Source organism: Corythoichthys intestinalis, chromosome 17, assembly GCF_030265065.1.
Source record: "Corythoichthys intestinalis isolate RoL2023-P3 chromosome 17, ASM3026506v1, whole genome shotgun sequence".
NCBI lineage: Eukaryota > Metazoa > Chordata > Actinopteri > Syngnathiformes > Syngnathidae > Corythoichthys > Corythoichthys intestinalis.
The window spans coordinates 25,719,954-25,740,320 of record NC_080411.1 but is presented as its reverse complement, the minus strand read 5'-3'; the positions used below and the strand labels follow the sequence as shown (position 1 = coordinate 25,740,320).

At 42.2% G+C, this 20,367-nt stretch overlaps 1 protein-coding gene across 3 annotated transcripts in view; it reads left to right on the top strand.

The window, feature by feature from the left end:
• The window catches only part of mmp17a (matrix metallopeptidase 17a), a 265,578-nt gene that overhangs the window by 185,413 nt on the left and 59,798 nt on the right, over nucleotides 1-20,367 (top strand). For all 3 annotated transcript variants that reach the window (XM_057818400.1, XM_057818399.1, XM_057818401.1), the window contains one exon: nucleotides 5,170-5,456. In XM_057818400.1, the coding sequence (XP_057674383.1) occupies nucleotides 5,170-5,456 (287 nt within the window). The remainder of the gene's footprint in view (nucleotides 1-5,169; nucleotides 5,457-20,367) is intronic.

The following is a 20,367-nucleotide window of genomic DNA, read 5'->3' as shown; positions in this document are numbered from 1 at the left end:
GCTGCCAGAAACAAAGGTTTAGATCATCTTTTATGCCTTTCTTATTCACTTGTATACATGTATACATATTTCACATGTGCAGTCAAGATTATGCATCATATCATCAACGCTACACACTGTTTACACTGTTCTCTATATTCATGTCTCTTTAAATCGGCATTCAGACATGACTCCATTATGCAATTTCGTGCATTTTCTGACGTACAATGTATGTTACTGTACAATATGCTAGGTGTATTACGATTCATCAATTAGTCAATATATACTGTATCACTTCGAACAGTCGCAGATTTTTTCAGAACGTAATCCACGTTCTGGAGCAGAAAACTCTGCCCCGTCATTTTCCATGACATTATAGACAAAAAGTCAGACAGGTATTTTCCTAGTTTTTTTGTGTGTGTGTCAAAATATTGTCATAACATCAACACTGCACACTGTTTACACTGCTATCTATATTCATATCTCTTTTAATCGGCATTCAAACTTTACTGCAATATGCAATTTCACGCATTTACTGACGTACAATGTATGTTACTGCAAAAGATACTTGGTGTATAACGATCGGTGTTGTCACAGATAACTTAAAAAAGGTCATTTAATTACTGATTACTGATTACGCCTCAAAAAAGTAATCGTTACTTTACTGTTTTCTTTAGAAGTAATTTATCAGTTACTTTTTCTCCTTTTGCCGCCTCAACATAAGAATGACAACAGAAAAATGTCATCGCATGTAATTGACTTTCCGATAATTGAATTTAAAGGGGAAGATCAGATTTTTTTACATGAGGCTTAATCTTCGACTAAGTGGGGGTTAAATTAGTCAATAGTTGATTTCAACCACCGTTGGCTCGCGCTACCTTAGCCACTCCGGAGCCCTGAAATTAACAAATAACTGACAAACTGCATGTAATTTTTTAAAATCAACTCCACTGACTAATTAAACCCCACTAATTTGAAGATTAAGCCCAATGTCAAAAATGGATATGTCAAATTTACAAACTGATGCAAACAGGGTTAAAGGGTATGACACCATCATTTATCCATCAACGCATGCCTTTTGAATTCATATCATGCCACTTCGTGTAATTACACACATCGCAACACCAAGAAAATGATAGAAATTAGGTCGATTGTCAAGCTAAAAGGACCTGCCCCCGAGATGCCGGAAATCTAGCATATTGTGTGCGTGACGTCACTATAGGGAAACAACCGGCTCAGTGCTTAGTACTGAATGGCGGCGATGATGGCGGACAATTTTGTTTCTATTTGCAGCGACGAATCCGACGTAACGAACATTCTTCTAATGGTGACGAGGAGAGTTGTGAACCTTTCTTTGGTGTTTTGGGTTATCAATTTGAGCCCAAACGAAAGCCAATGCAGCCTAATGAAAGGATCATTGAGGGGAGCAATCACACTGATGAAACACCGGCGGCAACAGAATCACCGAATGGTTTGTTTTGCATTTCTTTTTGTGAAGCTGATACACCGTGACCGCAAAATAAAGTAATGTATAAAATAATTATCATTTAATATGCTATCATCGGTTTCGCTCTGCCAACCGACACAAATATGAATGGGATTAGAGGATTTGTTCTATATATTTTACGAGCAATAATTTATACATGTGTCCAGTCCTATATCCAATGCGTGATATGTTTTTTATTATAAAAGAGTACTCACTCTGGCCATTTCCCTCCTTTGCTTTTCCTGGGGTGGTGAGGTGGTCTCATCAGAGCCAGTCATCGTCCTCTTTCACCGGGCACCGCATCTGCTTTCAGCAGCAATTTCTTAGCAAAACCTGATTTCATTTGCCCATAGTTCGTATAGCTTTCAGGTGTAAAATGCGCACCACACAAAACCGTGCGGAGGCTGGGTCTGCAAAATTAGCCCTCTTAGCACTGACGAACTTTACTCATTGTCTGCGTAGTCCAGCTCTTTTTCTCGCGTTCGGGAACTCATGGGTACTACATTGCGACGAATGGCTATTTGTAAACCACATAGCATGAAAGGTTTGAACCATTTTAGCGATTTTTTGATAAAACACAAACGCAACTCTCTCGTCGATGAACAACGATGGCACCTGCCTCGACCTTTTGTTTCCTTGTTATGATGTCTCTGCCCCATTCGGCTGTTTCCGGAACACTTTCGGAAATGTTTGTCATTTTCGATCTATTTTCAATAATTGCTCATTAATGTGATTGATTTTTTTGTTAACTTTATCAATATTTGTTATCTTGGCACATAACTGTTCTATTGATGTCTCACACCCCCTTTGCGTTTTCATACCCTTTAACAGCATATCAGTGCCAATGTAAAACAATGCAAATTGACTGCACAATAATCAACAACACACAAATGAATTGCACATTGCAATAAACAAAAAGGTGGGCGCGGATGCGCGCACACAACCCGGAACTATATTATACACACACGAGGTAAATTTGGCCACGAAATATGGCGGCAACTAAGCACTTTACACTCATCAGACTGAGAATACGTCCCAAAGATACTAAACGAACACGTCACCGCACGGCATAAATGTGCGAATATGATTTTAAAAATGCTTGCCAACTTGACGCGATGACTACCTGTCGTGGCAACGGCAAACTACGAAACCTATTGCTGGAACCCTCCAGAATGAAGTAAAAATACTCACATTCATTCACAGATCAACATTCCCTCGCACATCTCAATACTCTGCTCGAATGTGCACCCGCGCTGGCAGCCTGGCACACGCATTTCTCAGTCCCCAAACACTTAACGCATTTGACTCAACACCAAAACAGGAAGTAACTGTCAGCGGTTACCATGGAAACGAACACGCAGTGGGAACCTTTTTAGCATTTTCTATTCAAAATGCTCTTTGTACACGACTACAATATTCTTTATTCTACATATATTATGAGGCAATAACGAAATGGTAACGCACAGACACTAAGGAAACTAATCAGATTACTGGTTTGGAAAAATGAACGCGTTAGATTATTCGTTACTGAACGAAAGTAATCAGATAACTGATTAAGATTCATCAATATGTCAATAAATACTGTATAACTGTTAGTACAGTCGCAAGTTTTTTCAGAACGTATAACCACATTCTGCAGCAGAAAACTCTGCCTCATTAGTTTTCCGCGACATGGGAGACAAAAAGTCAGACAGGTATTTTCCTAGATTGGTTTTTGTGTCAAAATGTTGTTTACAGCAGAGATGCCCAATACATCGATTGCGAGCATTAAGTAGATCTTAAAGATAGTGTCAATCACATCCTAATTATTATTATTAATATTATTTTAAAAGCAGGTAAGGAATCCATCCCTCCTTAACCTGTCCTGTTCAGCTGTTTAACACGGAGAATGGAAGTCTAAGTGTCCGGTTGGTCTGAACAGTTTTAATGTTTCACACTGAGAGTATGACATACTCCTATTGTGATCATTCAACATATCTCATTTATTATGACAAAGCAGCAAACAGGAAGGGGTTATGGGGTTAACGAATACTAACTAATAATATGTTGGTGCTATCGTCAGCTAGATGTATTTCCGGTTGACACCATGTGGGGGGGCCTGTTGACCAGGGAAAGAAGAGGAGGGGCGGTGGGGAAGACCATAGGCTAAGTAATTGGGAGGGGTAGAGTGTACAGAAATCAGCACTGTGGTCTAGAACCCAGTAACAGTGTGAATCCCTTGTGAGTGTAAGCCCGTTGGCAACCGACCCTATGCTGCTCCACCGCCAATACCAGCACCAGGACCCTCCACCCGAGCGCGCCCAATAACAACCAGCCACACGCAATCCCAACCAAACACGCAACAGCTAGTGGATTTTTCTTTGGGTTTACATACTGATTTAGCAGCGGAAACCAATACCTGAGGCCCTTTAGCCTATCACTCAACTTCCATGATGTCTGACTTTAATTGACATACAGGACAAATCGCACCACATACAGTGCATTCAACTTTTCTGGATTACTTATTCCCTTCCAAGTTATTACATTGGGGCACTTTCAGACTTTTCATAACACTATCACACCAAGCACCCATAAAAGAGGGAGCTGAGACAGAGAATGGTGGAGGCGTGAAAATTCATTGCATTCAGTCTAAATCATCAGAACAAAAATGGTTCTCAATTTTTATGGATTCATAGTGCCATAATACAGTACAGTTTGTTGTATTTAAGGAACACATTATATCTGTAGTAAATACACTGTGATATACATTATACAATAATAGTGCATCACGCATAGTGTGGTATGTAATAAATATTTGCAGGTAGATCATTTTGGTTGGTCGTTTAAAAAGTAGTTCGTGAGGCAAAAAAAGTATGGGCACCTTAGTTTTACAGCATGTACTTTATGAGAACAGTTTTGAAGTTTCAGTTGTAAAATGTCCAATGCTCATTCTATTTTCGGTTGTGTTGAGATGTCAAGCCAACTTGGAGGCAGCACTTAGCTCATTGGCTAGATTAAAAACACCCCCCTCAAAAAAAGATGTCAGCACTTTACCTTCAGCAGTTCATCATCTGTCAACGTCAGTGTCTGTCATTTTTGTGCTACGGGGAGTATGGAAATGTTTTTGGATATTCATTTATATTTGGCTGACTTTGTAATCATGCTTGATATACAACAAGATAATAAGTCACATAATAAAGTAATGCAGTATCATAATTTTACGAAGCTACATCACCGAAAATATTTTGCACAACTCTTATTGAGATGCGTTGCAGTTCTACACCACTGCATTATGCACCCACCATAATTACAAAAAAAAAAAAAAACTAAAGTATGTTTTAAGAAGTGACTTAAAAGAATTGTGAGATCTTAATCCCATATGGCAGGTTTAGAAGTGTGACTTTCACCCAAAATGGGGAAAAAAGGGCATACTCACCTTCACAAGTGATCTAAGATGTGGGAAAAGAAGCTCAGACACAAAAGGTTGAAAAGTCTGATGTGGCTGGGGTAAAAGTGACTATTAAAACTTTGATATCCTCATCAGTCCAAGAAGTAAAAGAAAATTAAATAAATAAATAGCGATGTAGGTAGACTCCCACTTCTATATAAGAGAAGCGTTTTCATTATTTAGCTTTAAAGAATCTGACAATGTGACCTTCACCCATTGTGTGTCTTTGTTTCACCCAAATACTGTCCTTCTCCTCCCCTCTTTTGTCTTGTGCCAGAGTGAGGACATTCCCAAAGGACTCGGCTTTACTGGGCAGAGACACCGTTCGTGCCCTCATGTATTACGCCTTGAAGGTCTGGAGTGACATCGCACCACTTAACTTTCACGAGGTGGCAGGGAGCGACGCCGACATTCAGATCGACTTCACTAAGGCCGACCACAATGATGGATATCCCTTTGACGGGCCCGGAGGCACAGTGGCCCACGCTTTTTTCCCTGGGGAGAGGTTCACTGCCGGGGATACACATTTCGATGATGATGAGGCTTGGACCTTCAGATCACCAGGTGGGCGGGCATTCTTTCCATTTCACTGCTTCCACATATTGAAGAATAATCCAAAAGGTTTGATTTATAATCGCACGTTTAATTGAAGTGATGGGTTGTGCATGTTGTACAGCTAGAGTGGTATGAAAAAGTATCTGAACCTATTGGAATTTCTCACATTTCTGCATAAAATCACCATTAAATGTGATTTGATCTTTGTCAAAATCACAAAGATGTAAAAACAGTGTCTGCTTTAACTGAAACCACATAATATTTGTAGGTTTTCATATTTCAATGAGGATAGTATGCAAACAATGACAGAAGGGGGGAAATAAGTAAGTTAACCCTCTGCCTAAGAATACTTAAAGAGCAATTGAAACCAATTTTTACCAAACAATTTAAGTCAGGTTTGTGCCCAATCACTGTTGAGTGGTTTTAAGCTGCCCTGCCCACTATAAAACACACACCTGGTAAGAATTGTCTTGCTGAGAAGCATTGTCTGAAGTGCATCATCAAACGAGCTGTCTAAAGACAAAACCATCTCTAAAAGTGGATGTTCATCAATCAACAGTCAGAGAAGTCTACAAATGGGAGTTTGGCAGAGTTTCTTCTCTCCCCAGGAGTGGCCTTCCACCAAAGATGACGCCAAGAGTTCAGCGCAGAATAGTCAGACAGATTAAAAAAAAAAAACTATAGTGTCTGCTATAGACTTACAAAAACTACTGGCACAGTCCAATATATCTGTGCACACATCAACTATATGTAAAACTATGGCCGAGAATTGTGTTCATGGGAGGACTCCACGGAGGAAGCCACTGCTGTCTGAAAAACATTGTTGCTCGTTTAATGTTTGCAAAAAGGCACTTGGACACTCCACAGAAGTTTTGGCAAGTTTGTGGACCTATGAAACCAAATTTGAATTGTTTCAGAGTAACACACAACGTCATGTGTGGAGAAAAAATGGAACAGTTCATCAACATCAACAGCTCATCCCCACCGTGAAGCATGGTGGAGGGAGCATCATGATTTGGGGCTGTTTTGCTGCCTCAGGGCCTGGACAACTTGCAATCATTAATGGAAGAATGAATTCAAAAGTTTATCAGGATGTTTTTCGACAAAAATCGAGCTGTTTGGCCACAATGCCCAGCAATATGTTTGGAGGAGAAAAGGTAAGGCCTTTAACCCCAAGTACACCATGCCTACCGTCAAGCACGGTGGTGGTAGTATTATGCTGTGGGGCTGTTTTACTGCCAATGGAACTGGTGCTTTACAGAGAGTAAATGGGATAATGAAGAAGTAGGATTACCTTCAAATTCTTCAGGATAACCTAACGTCATCAGCCCGAAGATTGGGTCTTGGGCGCAGTTGGGTGTTCCAACAGGACAATGACCCCAAACACACATCAAAAGTGGTAATGGAATGGCTAAATCAGGCTAGAATTAAGGTTTTCAAATGGCCTTCCCAAAACCCCTTTGAGAACTTGTGGACAATGCTGAAGAAACAAGTCCATGTCAGAAAGCCATCAAATTTAACTGAACTGCACCAGTTCTGTCAAGAGGAGTGGTCAAAGATTCAACCAGAAGCTTGTGGATGGCTACCAAAAGCGCCTAATTGAAGTGAAAATGGCCAAGGGACATGTTACCAAATATTAGCGCTGCTGTATGTATATTTTTGACCCAGCAGATTTGATCACTTTTTTCTGTTCACCTATAATAAAGTCATAAAAGAACCAAACTTCATGAATGTCTTTTGTGACAAAGAAGTATCTGTTCCAATCACTCTATCAGAGAAAAATCAGAGTTGTAGAAATAACTGGAAACTCAAGAGAGCCATGACATTATGATCTTCACAAGTGTATGTAAACTTTTGACCACATCTGTATATGATATCTACCGAAGCATCATGCGGGCGTAGTTTGTAGGCTATCGGCTACAGTCAGGTATTATTGGAGCCACCTAGCATAGTAGCATAGCGTTTGCAACGGCGTCACACTCCCTTGCCTCCTCCCCACTCCTGCTCTGCTCTCTCGTCTCCGTGAGTCCGTCTTTTTCAGACTTTTATCGCGTCAGTCAACCAACATCGCAACGCATAGTAATGCACGCCTTTTCCGCCTCAGTAAAAGTAACGGCGTAGCCAAGATGAGAAAAGTAATTAATTAGATTACTCACTACTGAAGAAAATAACACCATTATTAACGCTGTTATATTCTAACGCCGTTATTAACAACATTGCAAATAACTGTTAAAAAAAATCACACACTGTGATTTCGGGATTTTTTTTTTAGATTGTCTCTCACAGTGGACAAGCACCTAACATTAAAATTTCAAACCCACCCATCATTTCTAGATGGGAGAACTTGCAAAATCGCAGGGTTTTCAAATACATATTTTCCTCACTGTAGGTGTTATTAGTTCATCTACAGGCTTTTGCATTGTTAGCATCAAGCTAAGCGGATTTTGCTAGCAATGTAGTTGTTGGAACCATACAACACCCCTCTTTGTTTTATGTTTTGTTTGAACGTAAAATTGGAACATTTTCCTCTTTTTTTGAATATTTTTTTCTATCTGCCAAACTGCTGATTGTTGTAAATTGAATGGAGTTAGCATGAAAGCAAAAATGGATAGTTGTGGAAAATAAACAAGTGTCAAGACTTGAAATGCAAAACAAGGGATTCATAACATTCTTTCTACATCAGTATTCAGCTGTCGTATCGACATTATTGTTTTCAAATACCCTTTATTGATTGTCTTTAGCACAGCTTTTAAACAACAAAAAAACAGAAAAGTCGGACAATTTAAGACTGTTGGCTTATTAGTTACAAATCAATAAAGGAGCTCTTAATTCTTTGTTCATTATCAATCATTGCAAAACCACAGGCTGATTCTTTTATAATAGTTTGGTTATGTGTGTGTGTGTTTAACTACAACACTTTAATGGGACCGTTGCAATGCAATGGATTGTTTATAACATTTGGAGCACCTCCTTAAAAATTAGGGGAGGGAGGAGGAATAACCACTATTTTAGTCATAACTCTGCTCTCCAGTAGGAGAACCTATTTAAATTTTAAATTCACATTATAATGATAAATAAATATTAACTAAAGGGACTGGAACATGAAGGCGCCTAAAGGGAATGCTTTTAAATCCTTAATAAAAACTGTTCTAGTTTTGCCTGGAGGAAGTTGCCATAGAACTATGGAACTCTACAAGAACAGCCTCATCATGCACACAGCCAAAAAATGTGGTAAACGTCATAAGAAAAACCACATAATTTTCACTGATATACAGTACAGTGGTATGAAAAAGTATGTGAACCTTTTGGAATTTCTCACATTTCTGCATAAAATCACCATCAAATGTGATCTGATCTTTATCAAAATCACACAGATGATAGAACAGTGTCTGCTTTAACTAAAACCACCCAAACAATGGCGTACCGCACGCAGGCTATTTTTAGACCGTGACGTCGCATCGTAAAGCGGAAGTAAAGCCGAAGTGGGACAGTATAGACCCGCCCTCGCATAGACACAACGCAATTAGTGCTGCTTTTCGCCGGTAATCTTTCAAAAATGAACATGCCGATCACGCATTGCTTTTTTGGAACTTGTAGAAACAACTCTAAACATTACGACCATGAAGAATGTTTTCTTCATACGTTCTCGGAAACCAAAAACTCGGGAGGAAAAAATGTGAAGACCGAATCAACTTAGCCGGACTTTAACACCAGCTCGGCGAATCCATTCACGTTTCATATGCAGTAAACATTATGTTGGGTTGGCATGGTCTTTCAGAGGACAAAGAGGTAAGCCATTTTTATATTTTTATTTTTTTAGCCTAACGTCGTGCCGTACTGCTTCTGTCTGACAATGAATGACCTGAAAAAAATTACAATGGTATCTGACTGCCACTGTTACCGTTTCTGTTATATATATATATATAAAAAAACAACTTTAGTAAGGGGGAAGTGTAGATAAATTATAGGATTAAGATGTGTTATCAATGAAAAAATTAAAAGTGTTCGTTGGCTGTCACTGAGTAGCATTTGCGATCGCTACACAAAGCTAACTAAATTACCCCCAAGAACGGTCAGAGACGTAGGACAACCAGAGGATATATAAGAAAGACATGGCTGATGGTAAAGGATAGCTTGTTGAAACCGGAGAATGTCATTGTCAGTCGCGTCGATAAAAAAAAGCTAAAGCTATGCTTAGGTTGGCTCGTTTTTCTTTTCGTCTTTTTCAGCCTTCGACACTAAAGCCATCTCATTAACTGAACATTTTTATGTTCTTCCACATCTATGCCAGTCAATTTGGCACCAGGCACATCATTTTCGGAGAGAATTGGTAGGGGGTAGCTCTGTAAACATCTCCTTCGTACACGATTTCCATTCATTTCCTATTAGGGACAAACGGTGGCTTGTCCTTGCTTAGCAACACTAGCTAATGTCATGAATATTAATGAGCGGAAGTGACGTGTTGCTTGCGGTACGCCATTGTAGGTTTCCATATTTTAATGAGGATAGTATGCAAACAATGACAGAAGGGGGAAAAATAAGTAAGTGAGCAATCACATTCAATATTTTGTGGCCCCCCCTTTGGCAACAATAACTTCAACCAGACGCTTCCTGTAGCTGCAGATTAGTCTGGCACATCGATCAGGACTAATCTTGGCCCATTCTTCTCTACAAAACTGCTCTAGTTCAGTCAGATTCCTGGGATGTCTGGTATAAATCGCTGTCTTTAGGTCATGCCACAGCATCTCAATGGGTTTCAAGTCTGGACTTTGACATGGCCACTCCAGAACGTGTATTTTGTTCTTCTGAAACCATTCTTAAGTTGACTTACTTCTGTGTTTCTGATCATTGTCTTGTTGCAGCATCCATCCTCTTATTAGCTTCAACTGTCTGACAGACGGCCTCAGGTTTTCCTGAAAAACATCCTGATAAACTTTTGAATTTATTCTTCCATTAATGATTGCAAGTTGATTGACAGTCATGTTTGGCTTCTTCCATTTTCTAATAATTGCTCCAACGGTGGCTCTTATATCACCAAGTTGCTTTGCAATTGCCCCGTTACACTTTTCAGCCTTGTAGAGGTCTACATTTCAGTCTCTGGTGTCTTTGGACAGCTCTTTGGTCTTGACCCTGTTACCAGTCGGAGTCTTCCTGATTGAATGGGGTGGACAGGTATTTATATGCAGCTAACTGCCTCAAACAGGTCAAGAAGTAATATTCAAAAAGTGTAATTCCACTCCACTTATGCGCTGGACTTTTTGAAGGCGACTAACGGGTCTTTAAGGCTCACAATTCTAGCTAATAGACAGATGTTCAAATACTTAATAGCAGTAGTATGATAGAAATATATTGTTATAAAAAAAATATTTAAAAAAAAACCTACACTGTGATTTCTTGATTTTTTTTCTTTAGGTTGTCTCTCACAGTGGACAAGCGCCTACCATGAAAATTTCAAACCCGCCTATCATTTCTAAGTGGGAGAACTTGCGAAATCGCAGGGTCTTCAAATACATATTTTCCTCACTGTATGTGGCTTTGTGTAACTCATTAAGGAACAGATATTTGAACACAAACACTGAAAACGATAAGAATGGTATGCTGTGTATTTCAAAAAACCTCATTGCTAGCAAAATCCCCTTATCTTAATGCTAATAGCAAAACCACTGATAGCACCTATGAGATAACAGTATGTTGTAACTATCTAAGGAAATTTGAACATACAGTGCATAACCAAATGTGGACCGACTCTTCCTTAATATAAATGACTGACGCGTAAAGTCCAGAAGTTGTGAAACCCGTCTTTATTTGTGTGTCTGTGACTGCATTACATTACCACCCAGTGGCCAAAGCAGGCATACCAGAAGGCGCTGCAATGAGTTACCGTAATTTTCAGACTATAAACCGCTACTTTTTTTCCCCTCATTTTGAATCCTGCCGCTTATAGTCCAGTACGGCTTATTTGTTAATTTATTTGGGTTAATAGGTAACGCTTTATTTGACGCCGGTGTCATAAGCCTGCCATAAGAGCGTCATAATTATGGCATGACACTATCATGGCCATTATGCTTATGAATGCTTATGACAGTGGTCATTAAGTATCATCCGGAAAATTATGTCTCTAACTCCATTTATGTCCAGCTCGGATCTTTTACAGTGTATCACAAAAGTGAGTACACTCCTCGCATTTCGGCAGATATTTCAGTATATCTTTTCATGGGACAACACTGACAAAATGAAACTTTGACACCATGAAAAGTAGTCTGTGTGTAGCTTATATAATAGTTTATTTTCTCATCGAAATAACTCAAAATATAGCCATTAATATCTAAACCCCTGGGGACAAAAGAGAGTATACCCCTATGAAAAAATGCACATCCCTAAATGTCCAAATTGAGTACTGCTTGTCATTTTCCCTCCAAAATGTCATGTGACTTGTTACAGGAGTGCTGTCAGCATTGCTGCAGAGATTGAAGAGGTAGGGGGTCAGCCTGTTAGTGCTCAGATCATATGCCTTACTCTACACCATCAAAGTGGTGTAAATGGTTGTCACCCCAGGAGGAAGCCTCTTCTGAAGACGGTACACAAGAAAGCCCGTAAACAGTTTGCGAAACATGTCAACAAAGCACATGGGTTACTGGAACCATGTCTTATGGTCTGATGTGACGGGCGGGCTTTCTTGTGTACAGTCTTCAAAAGAGACCTCCCCTTGGGGTGACAGCCATTAAATTTTGGAGGGAAAAGGACAAGCAGTACTCAATTTGGACATTTATAGATGTACGTAGTTCCCATTTGGTGTACTCACTTTTGTTGCCGGGGTTTAGATAATAATGGCTATATTTTGAGTTATTTTTAGGGGGAAAAAAATTCATTAACTCTATTATATAAGCTGCACACAAACTACTTTTCATTGTGTCAAAGTTTCATTTTGCCAGTGTTGTCCCATGAAAAGATATACTTAAATATCTGCAGAAATGCGAGGGGTGTATTCAGTTTTGTGATACACTGTACATCCATTCAAAAGTGAGATCATTTGCCGGATGACACAAAATGACATCTGTCATAAGTATTCGTTAATGCTCATGGCAGTATCATGTCATAAGTATGATGCTCTTATGACAGTTTTATGGGGCCACTGTCAAATAAAGTGTTACCAAATACCATAGCTAACAATTAATGAAACAACTGGATCAGTAACTGAATAAATAATTTGTACAGAAGATGAATTTTGATTGTTATTTACATCTGTAGCGCTGCAATGCATGCTAGGAGGCATGTTGGATGACAACAGTGTTGACAGCAGGTGGCAGCAGAGGTTGATTGTCTCCCCCAAGGGAGCATTGATGATCAAATTAAGCTTCTTGAGGCAATGAAGCTTTGAAGCCAATCGGCTCAAAGCTTCATGGTAGTTCATTTAGTCTTAGTCTCATGATGCCACTGTCAAATAATTTTTTTACCGGTTAATATATTTTGGTGTAAATAACCCATAATACAGTGAGGACAGCTGCGGCTTGTAGTCCAGTGCGACTTATCTAGGAACAAATGCCATTTTCTTGTCAAATTTGGTGGGTGGTGACTAGTGATGCACGATAATGCATTTTTCAGCCGATACCAATAACCGATAATTTTCTCCTCGTTCCAACCGATAATGTCAAGCCGATAATTCTATTAAAAGATTTATGTGAAGTTTTAAAGTATACACAAGAGAAAATATTACTGTGCAAAAATATTATTGCTCTTTTTTCAACATCAAATGTGAACAAGTAGTAAATTCCAACATCTAAATGAAGACAGATTGTCTGACATTGTGTAATGGTAAACTTTTGGCAACAATTACTTACAGAGTAAATACCTAAGTTGCTCAAAAATGGCTTTAAAAGTAAGCCATTCCTAACGTATAACATTACCATCCATCCATCCATCCATCCATCCATCCATCCATCCATCCATCCATCCATCCATCCATTATCTTTCGCTTATTCCGGGGTCGGGTCGCGGGGGCAGCAGCTTCAGCAGGGAAGCCCAAACTTCCCTCTCCCCAGCCACTTCAGCCAGCTCCTCCGGCGGGATTCCAAGACGTTCCCAGGCCAGCCGAGCGACATAGTCTCTCCAGCGTGTCCTGGGTCGACCCCGGGGCCTCCCGCCGGTGTGACATGCCCGGAACACCTCTCCAGGGAGGCGTCCAGGAGGCATCCGAACCAGATGCCCGAGCCACCTCAACTGGCTTCTCTCAATGCGGAGGAGTAGCGGCTCGACACCAAGCCCCTCCCGGATGACCGAGCTTCTCACCCGATCTCTAAGGGAGAGCCCGGACACCCTGCGGAGGAAACTCATTTCGGCCGCTTGTATCCGGGATCTTGTTCTTTCGGTCACGACCCACAGCTCGTGACCATAGGTGAGGGTAGGAACGTAGATCGACCGGTAAATCGAGAGCTTCGCCTTTTGGCTCAGGTCCTTCTTCACCACAACGGACCGCCTGTCAATCTCCCGCTCCCTCCTACCCTCACTCGTGAACAAGACCCCAAGATACTTAAACTCCTCCACTTGGGGCAGGATCTCATCCCCGACCCGGAGAGGGCATGCCACCCTTTTCCGGCTGAGGACCATGGTCTCGGATTTGGAGGTGCTGATCTTCATCCCAACCGCTTCACACTCGGCTGCAAACCGCCCCAGTGAGAGTTGGAGGTCACGGCTTGATGAAGCCAACAGCACCACATCATCTGCAAAAAGCAGAGATGAGATGCTGAGGCCACCAAACCGGACCCCCTCAACGCTTCGGCTGCGCCTAGAAATTCTGTCCATAAAAATTATGAACAGAATCGGTGACAAAGGGCAGCCTTGGCGGAGTCCAATCCTCACTGGGAACGAATTCGACTTACTGCCGGCAATGCGGACCAGACTCTGACACTGGTCGTACAGGGACCGAACAGCCCTTACCAAGGGGCTCGGTACCCCGTACTCCCGGAGCACCCTCCACAGGACTCCCCTAGGCACACGGTCGAACGCCTTCTCCAAATCCACAAAACACATGTAGACTGGTTGAGCGAACTCCCATGCACCCTCGAGGACCCTGCCGAGGGTGTAGAGCTGGTCCACTGTTCCACGGCCGGGACGAAAACCACACTGCTCCTCCTGAATCCGAGATTCGACTTCCCGACGGACCCTCCTCTCCAGCACCCCTGAATAGACTTTACCGGGGAGGCTGAGGAGTGTGATCCCTCTATAATTGGAACACACCCTCCGGTCCCCCTTTTTAAAAAGGGGGACCACCACCCCGGTCTGCCAATCCAGAGGCACTGTCCCCGATGTCCACGCGATGTTGTAGAGGCGTGTCAGCCATGACAGCCCTACAACATCCACAGCCTTTAGGAACTCTGGGTGGATCTCATCTACCCCCGGGGCCTTGCCACCGAGGAGCTTACCAACTACCTCAGTGACTTCAACCCCAGAGATTGAAGAGCCCACCTCAGAGTCCCCAGACTCTGCTTCCTCAAAGGAAGGCGTGTCGGTGGAATTGAGGAGGGCTTCGAAGTATTCTCCCCACCGACTCACGACGTCCCGAGTCGAGGTCAGCAGTACACCATCTTCACTATACACAGTGTTAATGGTGCACTGCTTTCCTCTCCTCAGACGCCGGATGGTGGACCAGAAATTCCTCGAAGCCGTCCGGAAGTCGTTTTCCATGGCCTCACCGAACTCCTCCCATGTCCGAGTTTATGCCTCGGCGACCGCCGAAGCCGCAGTCCGCTTGGTCAGCCGGTACCTGTCAGCTGCCTCCGGAGTCCCACAGGCCAAAAAGGCCCGATAGGCCTCCTTCTTCAGCTTGACGGCATCCCTTACCCCAGGTGTCCACCAGCGGGTTCGGGGATTGCCGCCACGACAGGCACCAACCACCTTACGGCCACAGCTCCGATCGGCCACCTCAACAATGGAGGTGCGGAACATGGTCCACTCGGACTCAATGTCCCCCACCTCCCCCGGGACAAGGGAGAAGTTCTGCCGGAGGTGGGTGTTGAAGCCCTTTCTGACAGGGGATTCTGCCAGACGTTCCCAGCAGACCCTCACAATACGTTTGGGCCTGCCAGGTCTGACCAGCATCTTCCCCCACCATCGGAGCCAACACACCACCAGGTGGTGATCAGTTGACAGCTCCGCCCCTCTCTTCACCCGAGTGTCCAAAACATGCGGCCGCAAGTCCGATGACACGATCACAAAGTCGATCATCGAACTGCGGCCTAGGGTGTCCTGGTGCCAAGTGTACATATGGACACCCTTATGTTTGAACATGGTGTTCGTTATGGACAATCCATGACGAGCACAGAAGTCCAATAACAGAACACCGCTCGGGTTCTGATCGGGGGGGCCGTTCCTCCCAATCACGCCCCTCCAGGTCTCACTGTCATTGCCCACGTGAGCGTTGAAGTCCCCCAGCAGAACGAGGGAGTCCCCAGAGGGGGCACTCTCCAGCACACCCTCCAAGGACTCCAAAAAGGTTGGGTACTCTGAACTGCTGTTTGGTGCATAAGCACAAACAACAGTCAGGACCTGTCCCCCCACCCGAAGGCGGACGGAGGCTACCCTCTCGTCTACTGGGGTAAACCCCAGCGTACAGGCACCAAGCCGGGGGGCAATAAGTATGCCCACACCTGCTCGGCGCCTCTCACCGTGGGCAACTCCAGAGTGGAAGAGGGTCCAACCCCTCTCGAGAGGACTGGTATCGGAACCCAAACTGTGTGTGGAGGAGAGTCCAACTATATCTAGTTGGAACTTCTCTGCCTCACACACCAGCTCGGGCTCCTTCCCCGCCAGAGAGGTGACATTCCATGTCCCAAGAGTTAGCTTCTGTAGCCGGGGGTCGGACCGCCAAGGCCCCCGCCTTTGGCTGCCGCCCAAATTGCTACGCACCCGACCCCTTTGGCCCTTCCCACAGGTGGTGAGACCATGGGAAGGCGGATCCACGTTGCCTTTTCGGGCTGTGCCCGGCCGGACCTCATGGGAAAAGGCCCGGCCACCAGACGCTCGCCTTCGAGCCCCACCCCCTGGCCTGGCTCCAGAGGAGGGCCCCGGTAACCCGCGTCCGGGCAAGTGAAACTTGGATCCTGTAATTTTCTCCATCATAAGGGGTCTTGTGAGCCATTCTTTGTCTGGCCCCTCACCTAGGACCTGTTTGCCATGGGTGACCCTGCCAGGGGCTTAAAGCCCCCAGACAACATAGCTCCTAGGATCATTGGGACACGCAAACCCCTCCACCACGATAAGGTGATGACTCAAGGAGGGGGTATAACATTACTACACAGCAAAAACACAACTCCTTAAAACTAGTTAAATTCCCTTGTTTTCAGTGTAAATCATTGGAAGTAAGTGAAATTAACTGCCAGCACTTCAAGTATATTTCACTCAGATTTCTTGAAGAAAAATAGCCATCTGAAAATAAGATTAACAGCCTTATTTTAAGCAATAAATTATTATTTATACAGAATCCTAAAAAAAAAAAAAATTGTCAGAAATGTTCTTTATTCAAAAATATGTATGGTTCAAAACATTTGAAAGCAATTTTTTCTTGATTTAGGTGAAAAATGACCTTATTTTTTTAGACGTTTGGGCTTAATAAGAACAAATGGCAATATTTAGTTCAAGTAAATGGAATAATCTGGTGCATTCTTCTGTTAACTAGATTTAAGAAGAATGATCTGATTAAGACGTCATAAATTTAAACCGTACTGAATACATTACTGACTGGATGACTTCTTTGTGTGGTTTGGTGCATGTTACAATTATCAACTAACCACTGTGCCGTCATGATAAACATGCTTACTTGACATCACTTGTCCAAATGTCCGTGGTAAAACTGATGTGATCGGCATGTCTTTCACGAAGAATCATGGTCGTATAAACTGCATTATTTTTTCATCCAGGGGTTTGGCTATCGGGTCATTTCGGGAATTTCCTCCCACCTGTGCCCTTGAGTCCGTCTGGCCGCCAAATTAGCACCCGCGCCAGGCCTCTGTCTTGAACCGGAGTGGCGGCGGCAGCTAAGTTCGTACCGGATATCCGCCCGCCCCGGCCGGCTCGCTGCGGCGTATTCGGTGCATGGCTCTGCTCTGCCCGCCTAGGGCGAGGCGGCGGCAGCCTGCCGGACCGACGGGCTCCGTCGGAAGACAGCTACTTTTCAACTATCCGTCTCGTGAGGTGTTTAGCCATAGATGGGAGTTTACCACCCGCTTTGGGTTGCATTCCCAAACAACCCGACTCCGGGAGGACCGCAGCATCTCTGTATCATTACAAGCCCCGTAGCTTCCTTTATAGTTTATTTGTGTTTACAATAGCTTTAGCATTCGCGCTAGCAGCAGCCTCGTATTAGTTCCAAAAATCTTTGTGATGCAGTTTTAAATGGCTGCTGGGTTAGTGGTGTTCAATGAGGACGCTTTCTTTACGCCTCGTGGAACTTCTGCAGTGCATGTTTTGTAGATGGCAAGAGCGTCGTTTATTTTATTTCAAACACGGGAAAAGCAACGCACGCTAGTGAGAGCGCCTCAACACTGATAACATCGCCTCCTCTATGACGCCGTACTCCTCAACCCCTTGGGTTGAGCAGGCGGCGGTGGAGAAGTGGAGAAAACTGCTTCGGTTGCGCACATTTGGAGGCTAAATCAAGTATATAATTATCGGATTGCATTATCGGTTGATTTTTTTTTTTTAATCTGTATTATCCGTGTGACGTCATGATTGCCATTATCGGCCGATAATTATTGGTAACCGATATTATCGTGTATCTTTAGTGGTGACTTATAGTCAGGTGCCCCTTATAGTCCGAAAATTACGGGAATCAAGATGCACAAACTCTGAATTTTTTAAAATGCTTTTTAGCTTTGCAAGTAACTTGTATTTTTTTTTTTTTTTAATTGCAAGATGGAGTACTGTGTTCCTAAAAAAATAAATACATGATTTAGATTTAGATATTAGTGTTTTGATTTGCAAATGTCGTCCTGAAAGGAAATTAACTCATATTTCAAGGCACAACTGTATTAGGTGTTGGTCAAGTTTGTCATGGAGTCAACATTTAACTTTTCCCATCCGGTACATCACAGAAGCATCAAGGGAGTACAACTGAGTTACCGTGAAATTGGATTAAACATTTTCAACCTGAGTTAGTGCTACTTTTACCTTTGAATTTAAATCCATAAATTATTTGCCTATGTGCAAAATGATTGGGAGGGAAATATCCTTCATACTGTAAATGCTGCTATTACCTTTACCAATCAACTGTGTCCCATATTCACATTTTCATAAAATTGTTTTTCTACTGACCGAAACTGCCAGAGCTGTTAAAATTACTATTCTGCTGGCATTCCGCTAAGCATCTGTTGGCCCTAAGATATTTTGTCAAAATAAAGCTCCTCTGATGATGGAAGACATATTACAGAATTTTATACTTTACTTCAAACCCCTGTGGAGCGCTAGAGATGTAGCATGTGCCAACCAGTAGAGGAATTATAGCCTGGCCTGCAAGCTTAACTTCCCGTCTTCAAAAATCGATTTTTTCATGCCAACCCGAGAATATTATTTGCATCAAATGTTTATTTACATTAGGTGGTACAGAAAGTAGATGGAGGGATGGATATCTTAGTTACATAGTACCAAAATGTCATTGTCTCTCGAATCAATATTAGGTGGGTGGATATCTCCAAGAACAGACCCGGTATCCACATCAGAATCACTCAGTCATCATAAAAATGTAGAATAATAGAACTCTGAGGTCGTATTAGCTTATGAGCTGTATAAAAGTACAGGTAAAAAGAAATATTAAAAAAAAAAAAAGCTACAATGCTCAAGGAGGTCAAAATCCAGCATAGGGCTACTGCACCTTAAAACATGTTTTGTTTTCTCCTTGAGATAACTGTTGTTGTGATTTGGTCTTAACAAATAAAAGTTGATTTGATTTTATTTCACCTAGAACACATCCATAACTGAACATTATGGACATGCAGGTGACAATGTTTTTTTAGGTAACCTATTGTGGTTCCTCGTTTTATTATTATTATTATTATAGTTTGTTCCGCAGCCCCTTTGAGCTCAATTTGACCCCCTTAGAATGCTTCAAAATGCACCAAAATCGGCAGGCAGGTCAAGACAGGTGCAATTTTTGATAACTTTTATAGACAAATCCCAAATACACTATGTAGCGCCCCCTAGCAGTCAGTCTTTGTCCCGCCGATGCTTTGAGCCGTACTTTGACCCCCTCAGAATGCTTCAAAACACACCAAACTCAACAGCCAGGTGAACACTGGTGAAAACTTAATTGTAAAATATATATGTATATATATATATATATATGTATATTAGGGCTGTCAAACGATTAAAAATTTTAATCGAGTTAATTACAGCTTAAAAATGTATTAATCGTAATTAATCGCAATTAATTGCAATTCAGACCATCTATAAAATATGCCATATTTTTCTGTAAATTATTGTTGGAATGGAAAGATAAGACACAAGATGGATATATACATACATTCAACATACGGTACATAAGGACTGTATTTGTTTATTATAACAATAAATCAACAATATGGCATTAACACTCTTAACATTCTGTTAAAGCGATCCATGGATAGAAAGAAAAGAAAAATGTTAGTACAAGTTATAGAAATTTTATATTAAAACCCTTCTTAATGTTTTCGTTTTAATAAAATTTGTAAAATTTTCAATCAAAAAAATAAACTAGTAGCCCGCCATTGTTGATGTCAATAATTACTTACACAATACTCATGGGTGCTGAAGCCTATAAAATCAGTCGCACCCAAGCGCCAGCAGAGGGCGGCAAAACTCCATAAAACACAACAAGTGAGCGTTTCACTATACGGTCATTTAAATCTCTCTGAGCGGGGCATCTGCGTTAATTGCATCAAATATTTTAACGTGA